The sequence below is a fragment of the Diospyros lotus genome, chromosome 15, assembly GCF_014633365.1.
Source record: "Diospyros lotus cultivar Yz01 chromosome 15, ASM1463336v1, whole genome shotgun sequence".
In the NCBI taxonomy this organism is placed as follows: domain Eukaryota; kingdom Viridiplantae; phylum Streptophyta; class Magnoliopsida; order Ericales; family Ebenaceae; genus Diospyros; species Diospyros lotus.
Genome location: NC_068352.1, coordinates 29,857,165 through 29,875,282, shown reverse-complemented (window position 1 = coordinate 29,875,282; position 18,118 = coordinate 29,857,165). Strand labels below are relative to the sequence as shown.

The following is an 18,118-nucleotide window of genomic DNA, read 5'->3' as shown; positions in this document are numbered from 1 at the left end:
GTAACTTGCTGCGACGGGGTGGGACCCGTCCCTTCCATTAAAAACTCAAACCAAATTGATTATTTTCATCAATTATTTCATCTACAAACATTACTCACTTTAAACAATTTTTTCATGAATAATACTATTCGTACATATAAAATTTTTACATGTAAGTTTATAGGAGTTTAAATGACTATTTTGCCATCTTCATCTCCTTTCTTTCTCTCTCTCTTTACTCCTCCAACACCACATTCTTCTCGTCGTTATTGCCGCCTCACCTCCCATTGCATCCTCCATCAACTAGCTTGCCTCTCGTTACTGCACCAGATTTTCTATGGATGAAACCCAATGGGTTTCACTTGTAAACTCGCCTGAAGCAAGAATTCTCGACCCATAAATCAAAGCTTCGTCTCCCACTATCGTCGGGGACGAGGAGGATTATGCAACAGCAATAAGTGAGGTGACAAGATGGAAGATGCAGCAACAAGGCAAAAAATGGCAACGAGAAAGTCAACAGTGAAAGGTCGGCTAGAACAAGGGATGAGGAGATAAAAGAAATGGGTGAACAATAAATCGCGATATATTGCCATTTATCGGCCTCTACACTCATATGTCAAATTTGCTCATGTACAAATAGCATGACTCTATACACCATTTGATTTGAATAGCTAAATCACTTCAATTTATAGAATAAATGTAAAAATATTTTGTGGTGTTCTCTTCATATTTCAATTTTTAGTTTTGAGATTTGAATTCATTTTTAATTTTATATTTTAAGTGTCTATTTTGAGATTTTTTAAAATGCCTTCTTTTTATCATTCTGAAAAACTATTTTTCAAAATAGAAAATTAGAAAACACGTTTACTTTCAAATTTTTAAAAAAATTATTTTATGATGTTTTATTCAATAAACACCCACAACTGCAGTCGCCAGCAACCACCGCCAACCGAATATTTTCACGATCAGAGCCTACTATTATAAACACTAAGCCAAGGGGGTTAACATACACAAAAATGAGTCTGAATTAATGGCTAGATTTTCATATGTTTGATTTTTAATTTTCAGTCAAAATTAAAAAACGCACTATTAGTCGCCACTGGCCACTATGGTCGGTGGTTTCTGATGATCAGAGATAACTACTTGACACATTTATCTCAATCAACCAATGTACCCAAATACCAACAACATTCAACCGCCGAATCTCCATAGATCTAATCTTAAATTTTCAGCCAAACCCAACACCAGCGTAAACGCACTGGTAGTTGTCACCAGCCACCGTGGCTTGTAGTTTTCTAACGATTATGTGTAATCACTCGACACCCTTATCCCCATCAACCAATATACCAACATCCAACAGTCGAATCTCCATAGATCTAAGCTTAAACCTCTAATTAGACACAAAATTAGTGATTTACATAGGCAATAGTAGTTGATGATGACTCATAACGGTGATGGCAGTGGCGAGCTCGGTTGACGCTATAGCCTTGAGAAGGAAGAGATAAGAAATAAGGAAGAGAAGATAAAAAGAGGAAGAGAAAAGAGAAAGCCAAGCCTCAAAGCAGTCGTTTTTCGTGTTTTTTAAAATTTGCACTTGTTTTGGCTAAAAACAGCCAAAACGATTTTTTGGCATTTAGGGTTTCCTTTACAAAAAAAAAAAAAATGTTTTTGAAAATAAGTTTTTTAAAATAGCAAAATAAATATGTTTTCACCATTTTGAAAAACTGAAAATAGTCTGAAAATAGCAAAGAGAACACACACTTAGTTTTCTCATCACTAATATAATGTCTTCTCATTTGTGTAAATATTTTTCATTTAAATCAAATAATATAAGCACTTCATAATTAATTAGGTAGTTAATGTTTTGGTGGCAAATAATTATATGGTAATTGTGATCCAAAATTTAAATTTATGTGAGATTGAAACTCCTAAATTAACGGATATCAAGTCGAATCTGAGTATGATTAGGATGTCAAATTTGTCTGTAATTATAATTTATCTCTAATTGAAGACTTATCTACTTGACTCATCTTATAATTATAATATAATATTTTATTTAAATTTGATTGTGGTTGGAATTTATATAAACTAATAACTTTATCTTCAATAGTTTATAACATAAATTTTTCATATATCCTGAGTGATCATTATATTAATCTCAATAGTGGCTAAAGAGAATACCCTGTATCATTGTTGTTAAAATCCAAATTTTACACGTATGATTTTATGCTTTGAAGACTCCCAAATTATTCAAATCCCATGTAAAATCCAATTTGAGATAAAATCTTATAAAATTTTGATTTTATGCGTACGATTTTATGGTTCAAAGACCCAAACGATTTTATGCTTCAGATATCTCAATTGATTTAAATTACAATTTAGATAATGCTTCCAATGTCTAAATGTCACATAGTATCTTATATTGAAACTTATGCAACCAATTGCTATATTTTGTCTCTAAATTTGAACTTGATTTAACACTGATTACATAAGTTCTAATGTCACATAACATCTAACATTAATTGTATAAATTCTATTTTACTTGATTTAAATTGTAATTTTTACTTGATTTACTTGATTTAACATTAATTGCATAAGTAAATTAAGACAAATAAGTAATTAATTAATTGACCACCCAACCCCAAATCGAGATTTTACTTTATTTAATCAATGTTAAATAAAGTAAAAATTACAACTTAAATCTGATGGAAGATGTTGAAAGTATTCTCTAAATAATTTTAAACTATATTTTACTTATAAATTGTTTATACCAACATGGTAGTTTTTGAGTTATATTTTGAAAACATCATATTTTGAGCTATAATGAGAAATAATCATGTTATTAAATGATATTAATTTATTTTTTTATAAATTTATGTTCTTATAAACATATATTTATAAAAATTAAAGAGTATTTTTAATTGTCTCTAAAATCTTACGATTTGATTTTACAATCTGATTTGATGGACTCTTTTTTGATCCTATTTAAAAATTCTGATTTTAATTACCTCGCCCTATATTTAGGGTTGCAAATGAATCGAACCATTTATGAGTAGCTTGATGTTCGACTTAACAAAATATCGTTTGAGTTCGTTCGTTAAGGTAAATGAGTCTAATTTTGAAACTCAATTTATAAATGAGATGAGTTTGAAGTCAATAAAGCTATGTTGATTAAAATTTGAGAACATATTCGATTAGAATCTCATAAATATTACTAAATTTGATTAGAGACTCATAAAGATAATCGATTAAAAGTTTGTAAATAACTCATGAATAAGTTAGTTTATAAATACATCAATATATTTATTTATAATCTTATAAATATATTATTTAACATATAATTATTAATTTTAAATTATTTGAATATATTTACAATTGTTATATATATTTATTTAATCATTTAACATAATATAATATATATAATAAAATAAAATAAAAAATTAAATTTAAACAAAATAACATGTCAAGGTCGAGGTCGAGCTCGAGCTCGCTAACATGTGCTCAAGCTTAAGTTAAGTTGGAGCTCTTCACATGAATAAAGTCGAGTCTGAATTTAAAAAAAATTGACTCGACTCGACTTAATTAAACGAACAATAAAAAGAACAAGAGCTGAACATTCAAAATTGAGATTTGCAATACTAATACATCCATCGGTGCTAATCCATTAATATTCCACAAGCAGATGACTTCTGATGAAACCCAATTAACAACATTTAGTAATAATAATACACCATTACACATGTTAACACCTCTTCTTCATTCTTCATTTTCCGGGTACAAAGTTGGTGGCGTAGGCCCAAGCATTGTTGGCAACCGGGTCAGCAAGGTGATCGTACAGGTTCTCAATCGGACCCTTCCCGGTAACAATGGCCTGAACAAAGAATCCGAACATCGAGAACATAGCCAACCTCCCATTCTTAATCTCCTTCACCTTCAGCTCTGCAAATGCCTCCGGGTCATCCGCCAGACCAAGCGGGTCGAATGCCCCGCCCGGGTAGATCTTGTCGAGGCCCTCGCCCAGCGGGCCGCCCCCGACCCGGTAGCCCTCCACGAAGCCCATGAGCACCACCTGTGTAATAATAATTTAATTCAAATTAATTAGTGGCCATTAAAATTAGTAGTAAGCAATACATTCATACATATTATGTTTCGATTCATGCTTACTTGGCAAGCCCAAATGGCGAGGATGCTTTGCGCGTGGATCAAGTTAGGGTTTCCAAGGTAGTCGAGACCGCCCTCGGAGAAGATCTGAGCACCGGCCTTGAACCAAACAGCCTCGCCGAACTTGACGCCGTTCCTGGCCAGGATCTCCGGGAAAACGCAGCCTAGGGCACCGAGCATGGCCCACCGACAGTGGATCACTTCTAACTCGCGATTCTTGGCAAAGGTCTCCGGGTCGGCTGAGAGGCCGGCAGTGTCCCAGCCATAGTCACCGGGGAATTCACCGGTCAAGTAGGATGGAGTTTGCTCGGAGAATGGGCCCAGGTACTTTGGGCGGTCTGGACCATACCTGTTTGTTTTTTCCACGTTATAAAATGTGTATTTGTACTTATAAAGATATTTAATATATATATATATATTTCTTATACACACCCACACGCACATGTATAGAGACTGGTTGGGCAAGAGTGAGATTAATTACCAGATGCTCTGGGGAACGCTTCTGACGGTGCGGCGCATGGTGGCGCGGCCGCCGGCGAAGCTGCCGACCTTCCGGACGAGCTCATTCTGGGTCTTGAGAGCTGTCTGCCCGGCGAAGGCTGATTGTTGGAAAGCAGAGGTTGCCATGGATGGAGCTTCTTTTGCTGCTGCTGCTGCTGCTGCTGTTCCTTTTGCAGAAGAAGAAGAAGAAGAAAGGTAATGAGGGGGAGAAGGGAGAAAGGAGAGAGTATAAATGGAAATGGGAAGATGATGGAGCGGATTAGGATTTCTACACGTCAGATGATTCTGATTGGCCGTGGCGTTGGATTTGGATTTCCATCCAGTCCTGAGTTTCCTTAGGCTGTGGCTTTGCCATGTTGGCTGGTTGGTGATTGTGTGTGCGTGTGAGATTTTTCAACTGTGCTGTGTGGTTGAGAGGTGGCCATGCCAATATCTGGACCCTACCCAAATCCAAATCCAAATCCAAATGTAAGCCGATTTAAGAAAAAGTCGAGAATTTGAAAGGTCATAATAATGAGAATTTGAAAGGTAATAGTAATTAGAAATTTTAGGGTGCATTTGATATTCATGAAAAATGAGGGTGAAATTTAATTTTTATCTAAATTTTAAGAAATTCTATCAAATAACTTTTCAATTCCATGGAATTCGAATTTTATTTTAGTTCAAAAAATAAATATTTTCCTTGAAATCAAGGAATTGGAATTCTTAGGGGTTGGGATGAGAATTAAAATTCCATGAAATTGTAATTCCACCCTCATTTTCCAACTCTATTTTCTAACTCCACCCTCATTATCCAATTCTATCAAACGCACAATTTTTCTACATGAGCCTGCATAAATTTACTCCGTAAGAATTCAAGAACTATAATAGCAGGGATGATCCGATGTCACTTTATTTAAGATATCACTAAGCTTTTAACCTCCATAATTAAGGTTGAGTGGTTATCAAAAATATTTAGAGCGACTAAAGAACGCACATTCTCATCAAGGTTAGTTCTGTTGGTTGTTGATTCACTACTTCCAATAACATAAATTTGTTTAGTACACTAATGTTTTTCATGATTTTTGTTTTCTATCAAAGGATTATTGAAATGAAGCAAAATTTGATTTTGACGGTCGCTAAATTGTTTTAAGGCAAGTTTGTAAAACGTAACTCCCACGCTAGTTTATAGCTGAATGGATCTAGAACAAACATAATTAATGTAGCTAGCTGTAGGGATGAATGACTGGTTAATGGAAAATATGAAAAAGTACCTTCTTAACCTTTACAAACTGTGTCATTTTGGTCAATCTGCATTGGTAAAAAAGTCATTTTTACATGCAACCTTTACCTTACAACTCAACCATGTGACCTTCCAATTATAAAGGTGCATCATATATGAGTTTAAAAATCCATATTAAAAAAAAAAATCTATTTGCATCCGCAAGCATAAGAAATCAAGGGGATCATCAGAAACAAAACATTTTTTAATCGGCTAATGCATAGGCCAGACATCTAGTAATGAAATGTACAAACACCTCTTCCAATTCACAGAACAAATAAAACCAACCACACATGAATGGAGACAACTAAAGATTTCCTTGCAATTCCTGATTACATTCTTTCCCACATATTTAAGACAGAAGAATCTGCTATATAAGCACAATTAACACACATATATGTATGTGTGTGTGTATATATATTATATAGAAGCGCTCCAATGTTGAAGAAAGTTCTCCAGAAGAGAACCAAGCAGCCAAGGCCTTGCCAGATTTAAGACAAAAAGGAGATATCAACAAAGTTTCCTATAATCCTTCACTAAACATAAGCACATACTATGCGGAAGTTCATTAAGGTTCTAGCTTCAAGGAAACGACACGCGCCTGCCTGTTCCGCTTTGCTGCCCTGACGAAGACTATGGATAGGCACGATGGAGCCCACCAAGGCCGTCGGACCTTTTGCTCCCCTTTCAAGCAAGCCACTAGAGAACATTTGAGCTCGGTTAATAAGACTGTAATATAAAAATAGTCTGAATATAGATAGAATGCGTGTCATTGCAGCTTCTTATGCAAAAAAAAAGAGCATCATGCAGAATCTGTAACAATGAGATTTGACACCAAACGAGATTAAAAGGAAGAGTCTAATAAAGTTGAGTTTCTGCAATTCAAGTTTGGAGAATATGAAACTTCAACCAATAAGATACCAATTCTGCAAATGTAATATAGCGAAATATCCAGTATAGCAGCCAAGTCAGTTTTGTGCATTGCCAGTTACCAGAAAAAGCGCACACACTAATCCAATAATCTCAGACCTTTCAAATGCCAATAAAACAGTCAACTCTGTACCATAAACAGCATTATCTGGGAATTCAGGATAGGTACACTACTTAAATGGCATCTCAATGAGTGAGCAAAAGGAGATAAACTAAAGAAGAAAGTAAAGTCTCCACATATTTAGACTTGGTCACAATAACAAAAAAAATTCAGTAAGTGTATGGCCATAAATTTCTCTTTAATACCACCTTGTTTTGTAACACTTTTGTACCCACAGGATAAGTTTTCTTCCCCACACACATATACAAGCACATTATAAGAGGGAAACAGGCAGACCAACCAACCTTTAATTCGCCTCAATTCCTTGCAAAGAGTGATAAAATCCCCCCATTTCATGTGACACCGTCTTATAAATCGAAGTATCTGTTCAGTTGTAAACATGGACATCCCCTCCAAGTATTCTCCATTGACACCATTTTCTTTGAACACTTGGCGATAGCCACCCAGATTTATCTCTTCCAACCATAAACCAACATCCTGACAAAACAAGGACAGACAAAGGTAAAGCATATTTATCATACACAAGTAATCACTTTTTACAATAATTAACATGTTCATCAATGTGGTCACATGAAGATGCATCACCAAAAATGCAAAAACTTTTTTTTTTTTTTATTATTATTATTATTATTTTTTTTTTTTTTGGGGGGGGGGGTCATCTGGATCAATCTTAATGGAAATTCAGTGACCATTCCAAGACCGTGATGAAATTGTTCAGCAGCCATTCTATTCCCTTCACTTGGAACCGGGTGCTTGTATCTCATCCACCAATTTCATGATATAGAATAGTTCAATTAAGGACTAAAGGAGAAAGAATCCTAAAAAGGTAACGTATCTGCAAGCACAAACAAGTAATCTATAAAAGATTCAATAGACTGACAAGGAGAAATGTCCTTCCTTGTCTCAAGAAACGGGGAACCAAGCATCATTCTATTAAAAAAAGCTAAGGAATACTCCACCCCTGTGAAAGCAAGCTCTACTACTACAATCCCTCCAGGAAGTTGAGAGTTTTTTTTTTTTTTTTTTTTTTGGGGGGGGGGGGGGGGGGGGATTGCCCTCACACCTCCAACCCTGACTCAAATCTTGCATAAGGGTTGAGATCAAGAATAGTGGCAGTGATCACACACAGAATTCCATAAGAGGGGCACAACCAATCCAGGTCTCTGTAGTTATCCAATGAAGAAAGAGATGAACAGGAGAAGCACCAATCCAGCATCATCTACCTACTCTTCTCAAACTGTGTTGGGAATACGTCCAAGGGAAGTTGGCACAAAGAAAATCACCCATGACAGAGCCCAGATCTTTAAGGAGCTTTCCCTAGGGAAGCCAGACCTACCTTGTTTGCAAAGAGCCCCATAAACCAAGCAGATGAAGGGCAAGCCTTCTCGAGATGGGTAACAAATCCAATTTCTGCTCCCTATGCAGTAGGAAAATGGTCATTCAAGAGTCCAGATCCCAATCATGGAAATTGCACCTAAGAAAAGGATTCCAAATAATGCTTCATAGAATAAATAAAAGTTATCACCTATGGTCATTCAGGAGAGAGCTCTCATCCAGGCTGTATTTATACAACAGTTGCATGACCATAGTCAAATCAGACACCACAGCATTAACATTCATCTACATAAGTCACCTCTACGAAGCAGAGGAAACAGGTCACTTCTTTTCAGATTCATGATCTACAGAATATTGACTAAATCACTCATTGGACAACCTGTGGATGAGCACTATACCCAGCCATCCAACTTCACCAGAACTAATAAAAAGAGGAAGGGGAAGAAGAAGAAGAAGAAGAAGAAGAAGAAGAGAATGGAGTAGAAGAGAAAAGGTGAAATTATAGAGTGGTAGATATAAGGCACACGCAATCACAGAAGGTATTTTAATGCTCCTACTCCACGGTTTTCTTCATGCTTCTTGTGAAGATGGATGCTTGTAATGTATTTCAGTATTGCAACTGATATCTTCATGCATTTTTCTGTTTGGCATGAACTCGAAACAAGTTTACAATAAACAATAATGTACGTCTAGATCAAATACAAGTTATTATTGTTTCAAAAACAAAGACCAAAAAAGAAGAGAACCCAATGTTCTCTATCCCCTTCAAAAAGCTTCCTCTCGACCAATATTTTTGAGAATAATAGGGTTATCACAAACTATATACATCCTATTCAAAATTAGTCTGCTATAATAACACCAGTGAAAGGATTTGATAAAAGCTAACTTCAAAATATATAGTTTACCCCAGTGTATGTAGCATACCTCCCTTTCCCAATAAGGCAAACTATAACGAGAAGATAATTCAAACAGTGAATGGAAACGTAGCAGACATTCTTTGAAGTATGGTTTCAGAGGTAAGGAACTAAGTTCATCTACCCATTCAATGAAGAACCAAAAGCAGCCAGCTCACCAGTTCATCTTCTCACATCAACATAGTGTAGACAATACTGCTCATCCACACACAATGACAGCAACTCTAGTACTTAAAAAGCGGGACTACAAGACTTTCTTATTCCAACTTAAAGGATGCTATGCCCTAAGATCAAATCTTGTGGATCATAATTTGTTTGAAGTCTTAAATTCTAGATGCAAGACAATACCCAGAAGAACTTTAACAGGCTCTTCTGTTTATCCACAAATCAAAATTGATGTCAAGGTCCCAGTCCAATCCCAAGTGTAGTATGGTGTGCTTTCAATGCTTCAAAAGGGGTCATACTAAGGTGTGTCCACAAAAGAGGAAATCACAATGCATCTTGCTCCGCAGGCATAGCTTGGAGTGGGACTGTACAGGGGGTAAGGGTTGGAAAGTGGCCGCCAGAGAGGAAGCCAAACTGGCCTATTAAGCACAGCTAAGCCAATATGCACCAGAGAAGCCAGATGCCATAGGTAAGCTCTATTCGGCCAGAGCAATGATTCCCCATAACAAATAGGCTAGCTCTATTTCTCAATTACCTGTCCTGTGTTTGAGAAGGTCCCTCAGTTCCTCAACAGAACCTCAAGGTCCATTTAGTTGTCTTACATGAGAAAAGGGATATTCCCCACTCCATGGCACCTTTCAATTCTCCATTCCGCCTGCTCATCCAGACGTGGTTAAAAACTTTTGACAGGAGAGGGAGGGGGAGAGAGAGAGCAACCATACAGAAAGTTGATGTTTTATTTCTATTGGTTTGACCTGCTAGATCACATCTGGAACATGAAGGCCAACTCAGTCGGGTAAAATCAGGACTCATTTCAACAAATAGATGTCCGCATATTCTATTCAGAACATATATCTTTTATTTCATCTTATCTGTGAATAAGCAAAGATAGAAGCCAAGGATCCCACCATTTTTTTCCCCCCAAAGACCCATCATTTCTAGGAAAAATATCCATGACACATGATAGCAAAGTTTGAGTGCTTGAAACTACAATAATCAACAAGTCTTGCTGACGAAGGGCATGGAAGCAAGTATTTTTGGAATATATTAATCCAGGTGCAAAAACAGAAATTAGCATATTAGGTTTATTTCTTTCCTAGCTAATCTTTTATTATGTTTACATTATTTAGAATCCTAATTAGGGAATTACTTCAGGTTTCCTATAGGATTAATAGCCTATATAGTCTCTTTTGGATGTACTCTTTGTGACAGCTTTGATATTGATTCCATATTGATTTCAGATTTCTAATTGAGTGTTCTTTGAATTTGTTTTTGCTCTTTGTTCTTTATTGGTTCTGCATCAACATCACTTGCCCTTATGGCGGAATTTTAGTAAGGGGGCTATCAAATGAAAAGATCTGCCCTTCAAACAAATCCAAGCCTGCTCAAACCCTAATGACTACCTTTTGTCACATTCCCAAGGGCAATAGAGGGAGCAATAATGTAATTGGGCTACAATTATTTGTTAGGAGATATTTTTAATTCTGTTGAGAGCACGTGGGTGTTGTTTCTACAATCTTCTTTTAGATGGACAGCCTATAAACAAGCTATAAGTATGTAGAGAATGATATGATGAAATGAAATAGTGAATTCAGACTTCTCTCCTTACATTTCTCTCTCTCAATCTCCCCTGTTTTCCCTCTGTTCTTTCAGTTTCTGCACACTCTCTCTCTCTCTCTCTGTCTGACATTTGGTATCAGAGCCACTGGTTATCGGAAGCTCAAATTCTCTTAGGCGAATTGCAGAAGCTTGCCACTTCCTGGAAGCTGATCGAAGTTGTTCAGATCAGTGATTTTCAGAAATCTAACGGGCCAGCTGTTTCCAGAAGTTTTGGTTTCAGAGTTGCGCAGCAGGTTTCTGAAATCAACGGCGAGCAGCAAATCTGGGTGATCAAATCGACAGCAAGCAGCAAATCTGATCAAAGCTGTTCAGAGCCAGGCAATCCCAGTCCAATGCAAATCTGAGCGGTCAAGTCAATGGTGAGCAGAAACTCAGAGAGGCCATACCTACAGGCCGATTCTTGGCTAGAACTCTAGCAATCCTTGTTTGACTGTTGAAGGCGAAGCATGCCAGGCAAGTTCCTTAGACCAATTCTCGGCTCAGATTTGAAGGTGGAGCAGCAACTCTCAGTTCACTGATGATTTCCGACACTCCTCGACTATTAATTCCCGACGGTACTAGACCATTGCTTCCCGACACTTCTCAGTGGTTAATTTCCGAGCAGTCCTCGGCTGTGAGTCAAGTGATCTGTAGGAAACCTCCAGGCTTAGGACAGATTCAGGTGGAGGCGAGTTACTATCGAGAAGAATGGGCCGCAATCAGAAAAGGACTCGAGGAAGAACGTGCTGCAACAAGAAAAGAAATCCAGGAAGGTCGCAATCAACTCGTTGACCTCAAACATAAGCTGGATGACTTATTAATTCTGTTTTCACATAAGACTCTAAGTTAGTATTCCATTTGAATGTTTTTCCAATGAACATTCTGAGTCCTTAAAAAGAAAAGTTCCAGAAGGCAAGTTGTTTGTTCGGAATTTTTCCACTGTAGCTGAGCAAAGACCTGAATTGAAGCAGACAATCTAGGATGACGAAGAAGCAATGGCAGCTGCCGGAGATGTTATTAAGGCTCCACTGGGAAAGAATTTTTTTGAAATGAATGGATAAACTCACTAAACACATTCAGACAGAGGTGCCATGGTGTATGCTATTTGCAGATAACATAGTATTGGTGGATGAAACAAAAGAGGGAGTGAACACTAAGCTTGAGTTGTGGAGAAACAATTTAGAATCTAAGGGATTTAAATTAAGTAGAAGGAAAACAAAATATATGGAATGTAAATTTAGTAAGAATGCAAGAGTGGAGGATGTTATAATAAAATTAGAAGACCAAATCATACAAAGAAAATACAATTTTTGATATTTGGGATCAGTGATTCAAAAAGATGGAGAAATTCACAAGAATGCCACGTATAGAATTAAGGCAGGCTGGCTAAAATGGAGGAATGCATCGGGAGTGTTATGTGATGGTAAAATCCCATTAAAACTGAAAGGAAAATTCTATAGGACAGCTATAAGACCAGTTTTGTTGTATGGCTCAAAATATTGGGCAGTTAAATACCAGCATGAGCAAAAGACGAGCATAGCGGAGATGAGGACGCTAAGATGGATATGTGGCCATACAAGAAAAGATAAAATTAGAAATGATGTTATTCGTAATAAGGTAGGAGTAGTGCCAATCGAGGAGAAAATGAGAGAGACTAGATTAAGATGGTTTGATCATGTGAGAAGAAGACCAAGAGACGCTCATGTGAGGAGAGTTGATGAAATGGAACAATTAGTTAAAAAAAGAGGTAGAGGCAGACTCAAAAAGACTTTGGAAGAGACATTAAAGTTTGATATGAAGTGTATGGGTCTAAATGAAGATATGACAAAAGACAGAAATACATGGAAGTCTAGAATTCATGTAGCTGACCCCACATAGTGGGATAAAGGCTGGATATGTTGTTGTTGTTGAATTCGGTTACAATTGTCAATAAACTAGAAAAAGAGCTAATAGATCAAGATGTACTTATTAAGAGGTCACAGGAGAAAAATGAGGAATTATTCAATGAATTGACTGAGGAAGGAAAGGCCATTGCAGTAGCCCAGGTGCCTAGTCCAATATATGAAGAATCAGCTGTCATGACCCAATGACATAATAGTAATTAGATAATAGATAAATTTCCTTTTAGTTGTATGGTAATTGTAGTGGTTTGTACCTAAAGGACAACTGCCTTCAACTGTACTGATTTGAATATTTGGCAACCCTATTAATGCCAAACCTTAGCTACAGGAGGCTGATCCAATCTAATTCAAGACATAGAAGAATATTTGAATGAAATCTTATTTCAATCTCTCTCTCAATTTCCCTATCTTTCTCTTGATTCTCCCTAATCTCTCTCATTGTTTCTGTTCTTCCCTAATTCCCTCCCATTGCTTTTGATTTATCTTCCCCAATTCCTTAATTATCTCTCAAACCTACGACTAATATTCAGGAATGGAACCTTGAGAGGCCTAGTCCTGGGAATGAAGGGTCAAAACATATAGCTCCCTTGCTCTTGGCTTTGGAGAGGGAGTCCATGACTTTGGTTAAATCAGGCGTCAAGATGATAACGATTCCAGCAAGAAAATATCTCATTGCTACTATGAATATGCTTGATCCCGAGCAATATGACAATCTTGTTGTCATTTCAGCTGGAACATACCAGTTTCTGGTGCTGGACCTAGCAGAGGAAGAGCAAGAGAATAGGAACGTAAAAGAAAAGAGGAAAAAGCCTAGAAGGAGAAAGAAAGAAAAAAGAATAAAACAGATAGAGAAAGCTGGGATTGGATGAATAACGACGGCTCAATGATAATAAGTTTCTTGAGGACAAGAAACTTTTCAAGGAGGAGCAAATTGTCACGTTCCCAAGTGCAATAGAGGGGGCAATAATGTAATTGAGCTACAATTGTTTGTGTGGAGATATTTTTAATTCTGTTGATAGCACATGGGTGCTGTTTCTAAAATCTGCTTTTAGATAGACAGCCTATAAATAGGCTATAAGTATGTAGAGAATGATTTGATGAAATGAAATATTGAATTCAGACTTCTCTCCTTACATTTCTTTCTCTTGATGTCCCTTGTTTTCCCTCTATTCTCTTTGTTTCTACTCAGTCTCTCCCTCCAATTCTGCTCTCTCTCTCCCCAATTCTTCTCAATTTCCTTTCTAAACCTTAGCCCAACCCCAGGTTGTGACACCATTGCCTTATAAGACATTAATATTTGATTTCCAAAGGAAGCAAAACAACACATTATCCAATCATTTTAACTAAATCCCTAGTAAATGATTCTGACTAATTAAGGGAACCCTCACTATGCATGGGAATATGACATTTGTCTTTCTTTCTTCAACAAGATATGCACTTCATATTTGTTGTTTAAAGGGGAGATCCCATTTTCTTTTGCAAGTTTGGCTCAACAACTTAACACATGGAAAATATTCCAAAATGGCCCATACTGCCCTAAGGACCAAATAAAAGTGGAATGTTTAAATAATAAATATGTAATCACAATTGGTGTTGAAAGAGGGAGATGCTTTCTTTTACAATGAACACCACTAATGAAAACGTTAAGTAGGATGTTGGGCACTTGTTCGAGACCATAATTGGCTTTCTTCAATTGGCAAAACAGGATGGATCAGAAGTCTAATAGGACTTTAAGAGATGGGACTCCAGTGGAAAAAGTCACTTGGTGATTTGGTGGATCACACACTTGGAGACAGGGACAGGGGCATGTCAGACTAAAAAGTATATTAGTGTTGAAAGAGTGAATTCTCGAGACAATGGCAAACGTGAGGAATAAGACCTTCACTTCCATAACCTCTGTACTAGATAAGTTCACAAGCAAGAACAACACCTGCCTTTCCAATTAACACAAGGACTCTTTTATTGATGATGCATTTGTCATCAAGCAGCAGTGGCCAACAAGGCCATTTTTCCTAAATATGAGTCAGGCAGTAAACAAGATATGCTAGAAGATGCCCCACTTGATGGCTCATCAATTGAGCAATATATGGGATTTTTCATCTATGTCCTAAGCAATCCTTGGTCTATGAGTGAGTTTAGTGAGTCAACCTTAATTCTGGTGGGAATATGTTCAATCTTCAGTAGTTAGCTCCAATCTGGCATGTAATGTGGAACATTTACCTTCAGGTTGCATGGGACATCGGTTGGATCCGTCATTCATAATAAGCATGCTTAAGTCACCGTCATAAAGGGATTCTATGGGTGTGATTTATGACTTGGAAAAAGAAATATTTGTTTAAGCAGGCAGGTTGAATTTGATTAGGAGCATATTGTGAAGTTTCCCCACTTATTTCGTGTCCTCGTTCTTAATCTGATTGTGGTAGCTAGATGTCACACCCTTAGGGTTGAGCTAGGGTGTGAAAAGGGATTTGGAAGTTTAAGAGAAGAATTTGGGGAAGAGACCAGATGGGAAGGAGAGAAACAGCAGATGAGATAAGGGAGAGAAGATAACCGAGAGAGAGACAGATATATTAAGAGAGAACAGCAGCAAGAAGATGGGAATAAGGGAGAAAGGAGATCACAGAGAGAAGAAGAAGATAAAGAGGGAATTATAGAATAGTCATTGAGTGCATTCATATCCTCCAACATAGGCTGTGGCTTCAATATATAAGCTCACAGCTGCAACCTCCTTAGCTACAAGATAAGGCATTGTAACTGCCTTAGCTACAGGACAAAAGGGAAAGAGACAAGAGGGGAAAATATCTAAACAACCTCTAGCTACAAGACAAATAGCCCTAACAGAAATAGAAATTTAAAAACAGAAAACCAAAATTACAAATACTACCCTTGGAATGTGACACTAGACAGTAGGACAAGTTATAGAGAGACACATCCTTTTAACCAGGTTGGAAGATGAGAAGTATCACAATAGCGTTATCACTTATCCATTGAGGCAGAATGGTAAAGGGACTTGAAGTTAGAAATCCTGGACCAAGCTATAGAGATAAAGAGTGCGAAATATAGCATCTGATACATTCATCAGCCAAAAAATTCAGAGATAAAAGAGTGTGACAGGGGAAAAAGTTCCGGAAAGAGAGGTGATGGCAAAATATGGAGCTCGTGGGAGATTCATTGGCCAGCTTTCAGATGGCGATTTCTCATGGTTTAGGGACTTGAAATGGGACATAATCTATCTGCAAGAATTTAGGAAGCTTTCCCATTATGAGGTAGGGGAAGAAAGAAGGTCAGCTCCTGTTGGCAAGCAAAAGAAAAAGGGGTTGACTGTTTACAGTTAGGTGAAGTATTATAGGTTAACTGAGTGCGGGACTTGCTGAGCATGCAAGGAACCACTATTTAGATTGCAAAGTACATTGCCTTTATTATAAATTGTTAGTCCTCGGGTGGTTTAGAGCTGTCCATACATATATACTTTCATTTTGAAGAGACGATTGAGAAATTATGCATAGAGGATACAATTTAACTGCCTCCTGTACATGAGTGGTATTATTATTTGAAAATTGTAAAAGAACAAACAAGGGATAGATAAAGAGTGAGAAGAGATGCCAACAATCTTCATCGATAAATGATATTCAATGGCTTGGGCAAAAGGCTAACTTTAAATGCAATTGCCAGGACTTAACCACCTAAGACAAGGCAACAGCACGTTAAAATATCCCAGGCTTCCCAGCCTATGGGGAAAACATAAATGAACATGAGTAAATAACTTCCAATCAATGATATGATATTCAAATGAGTGAAAACTGAAAATTGCATGACCATCACGAGAAACTAATCATACTTTAACAACAGTGAAATATGAAAGTCCCCGACAGAATATAAAGGAAATACGATATAATCAAATTGCCCAGTAAAAAAGATGCAATTGCTTCAGCCCTAACATGACACAGATGATCAATTCGCTTACTTGTACCTCTAAAAGAGACAAACATAACCACACCAAAAGCAGGCCCAATCTAATTCAATAATCAGAAAATAATTATAAAGACGAAGAAGAAGAAAATAATTATAAAGGAAAACCTTAAAACTCCATCTTCTTCCTGCATTTTCTCAACCACCAAACATTGGACAATTCAATCAATCATTACCAACAAATACCGAACTCAAATCACAAAACCAAACAAGCGCCAACAAGATCCACCACGCAGATTAAGATCGGAACCGAATACATCAATCACATACTATACGTACCTCGACGGTCCAAATGAAGAAATCAAGAGGCTCCGGCGTCCGTCCTTTGCTCATCTCCCAAATCAAACACACAGAAAAACCTAACCCTGCCACCGAACTAACTCCCCGTTAGATCGAATTAGATTCAGAACCACACCGCTAAACCATCTCCGGATCAGAGAATCGAGCAAATATCAGAGAAAACACGCAGAGTAACGCACGCACATACATAATTAAGCATATACATACGAATATCGGCTGATTTACCGTGCACGAGGAGCTGAAATTGGCGGCGACTGACTCACTCCTACATTTGATGATCACAAGAAAGAGAGAGAGAGAGAGAGAGAGAGGGTTTAGTTTGTCGGAAGCGTGTGGGTGCTTTGAACCAGAGAGAGAGAGAGAGGCTTCGCTTTTGGTTAGCAATGGAAATGATGGGTTTAGTTGTTGCCGCTGCTGCTGCTTGGTGACACCTGTGCTTTTCTGTCCCCCCAGCGCACTTCACACGCTCCTCGCCACGCGCTTCCACGCGTCAATATCGAAGGAGCTTCTAAGACCCTTCAAAACTCTTCCTATCACTTTTCCTCTCATCCCACGACATCGTTTTATTATTATTAAAAAATATTTTTGTCTTTTAATAATTTAATTTCTTATCAAATCACTCTTATATTAAAAATTGTGATTTTTAATATAAGAGTGAATAATTCGATTCATCTCTTATTCTTAGTAACATGTGATATCATGTTAATTAAATCCTAATTCTTACTCTTTATTCTTAATTTAAGGGTTATAATTTAATTAACACGAACTCTTATAATTATATTCAAAAAAGAGTCTGTTTTTATTTGAATGTTTTTTTATCAAATATATCTATTTTGATTTAATTTAAAAAATATTAATTTATTTTAATATCGAAGGATTAGTTCATGTATTGTGAGAATAAAAAAAAAAGAATGGAGCACATATATATATATAATATAATATTTTTAAATTTAATTTATTTATTTCAAAATATATGATTCTT

General features: G+C 36.9%; 2 protein-coding genes across 5 annotated transcripts; both read right to left on the bottom strand.

The window, feature by feature from the left end:
* Nucleotides 1-3,573: 3,573 nt before the first annotated feature.
* On the bottom strand, nucleotides 3,574-4,848 carry LOC127791828 (chlorophyll a-b binding protein 37, chloroplastic). The gene is made up of 3 exons (XM_052321949.1): nucleotides 4,622-4,848; nucleotides 4,144-4,489; nucleotides 3,574-4,048 (listed from the first exon to the last, which is right to left on the bottom strand). Exons 1-3 carry the CDS (start codon nucleotides 4,765-4,767, stop codon nucleotides 3,743-3,745), a joined length of 798 nt encoding a protein of 265 aa, XP_052177909.1. The 5' UTR covers nucleotides 4,768-4,848; the 3' UTR covers nucleotides 3,574-3,742.
* Nucleotides 4,849-6,202: 1,354 nt separating this feature from the next.
* LOC127791829 (uncharacterized) lies at nucleotides 6,203-17,538 on the bottom strand. Of its 4 annotated transcripts, none has more exons than XM_052321951.1 (4): nucleotides 17,324-17,538; nucleotides 17,116-17,201; nucleotides 7,238-7,430; nucleotides 6,203-6,631 (listed from the first exon to the last, which is right to left on the bottom strand). In XM_052321951.1, the coding sequence occupies exons 2-4, from the start codon at nucleotides 17,167-17,169 to the stop codon at nucleotides 6,471-6,473; spliced, it is 408 nt and encodes a 135-aa protein (XP_052177911.1). In that variant the 5' UTR covers nucleotides 17,170-17,201; nucleotides 17,324-17,538; the 3' UTR covers nucleotides 6,203-6,470. The 4 variants fall into 4 exon arrangements, with proteins under 4 accessions (XP_052177911.1, XP_052177912.1, XP_052177910.1 ...); XM_052321952.1 differs by having other exon boundaries at nucleotides 17,344-17,538; XM_052321950.1 differs by having other exon boundaries at nucleotides 17,362-17,535.
* Nucleotides 17,539-18,118: the final 580 nt, after the last annotated feature.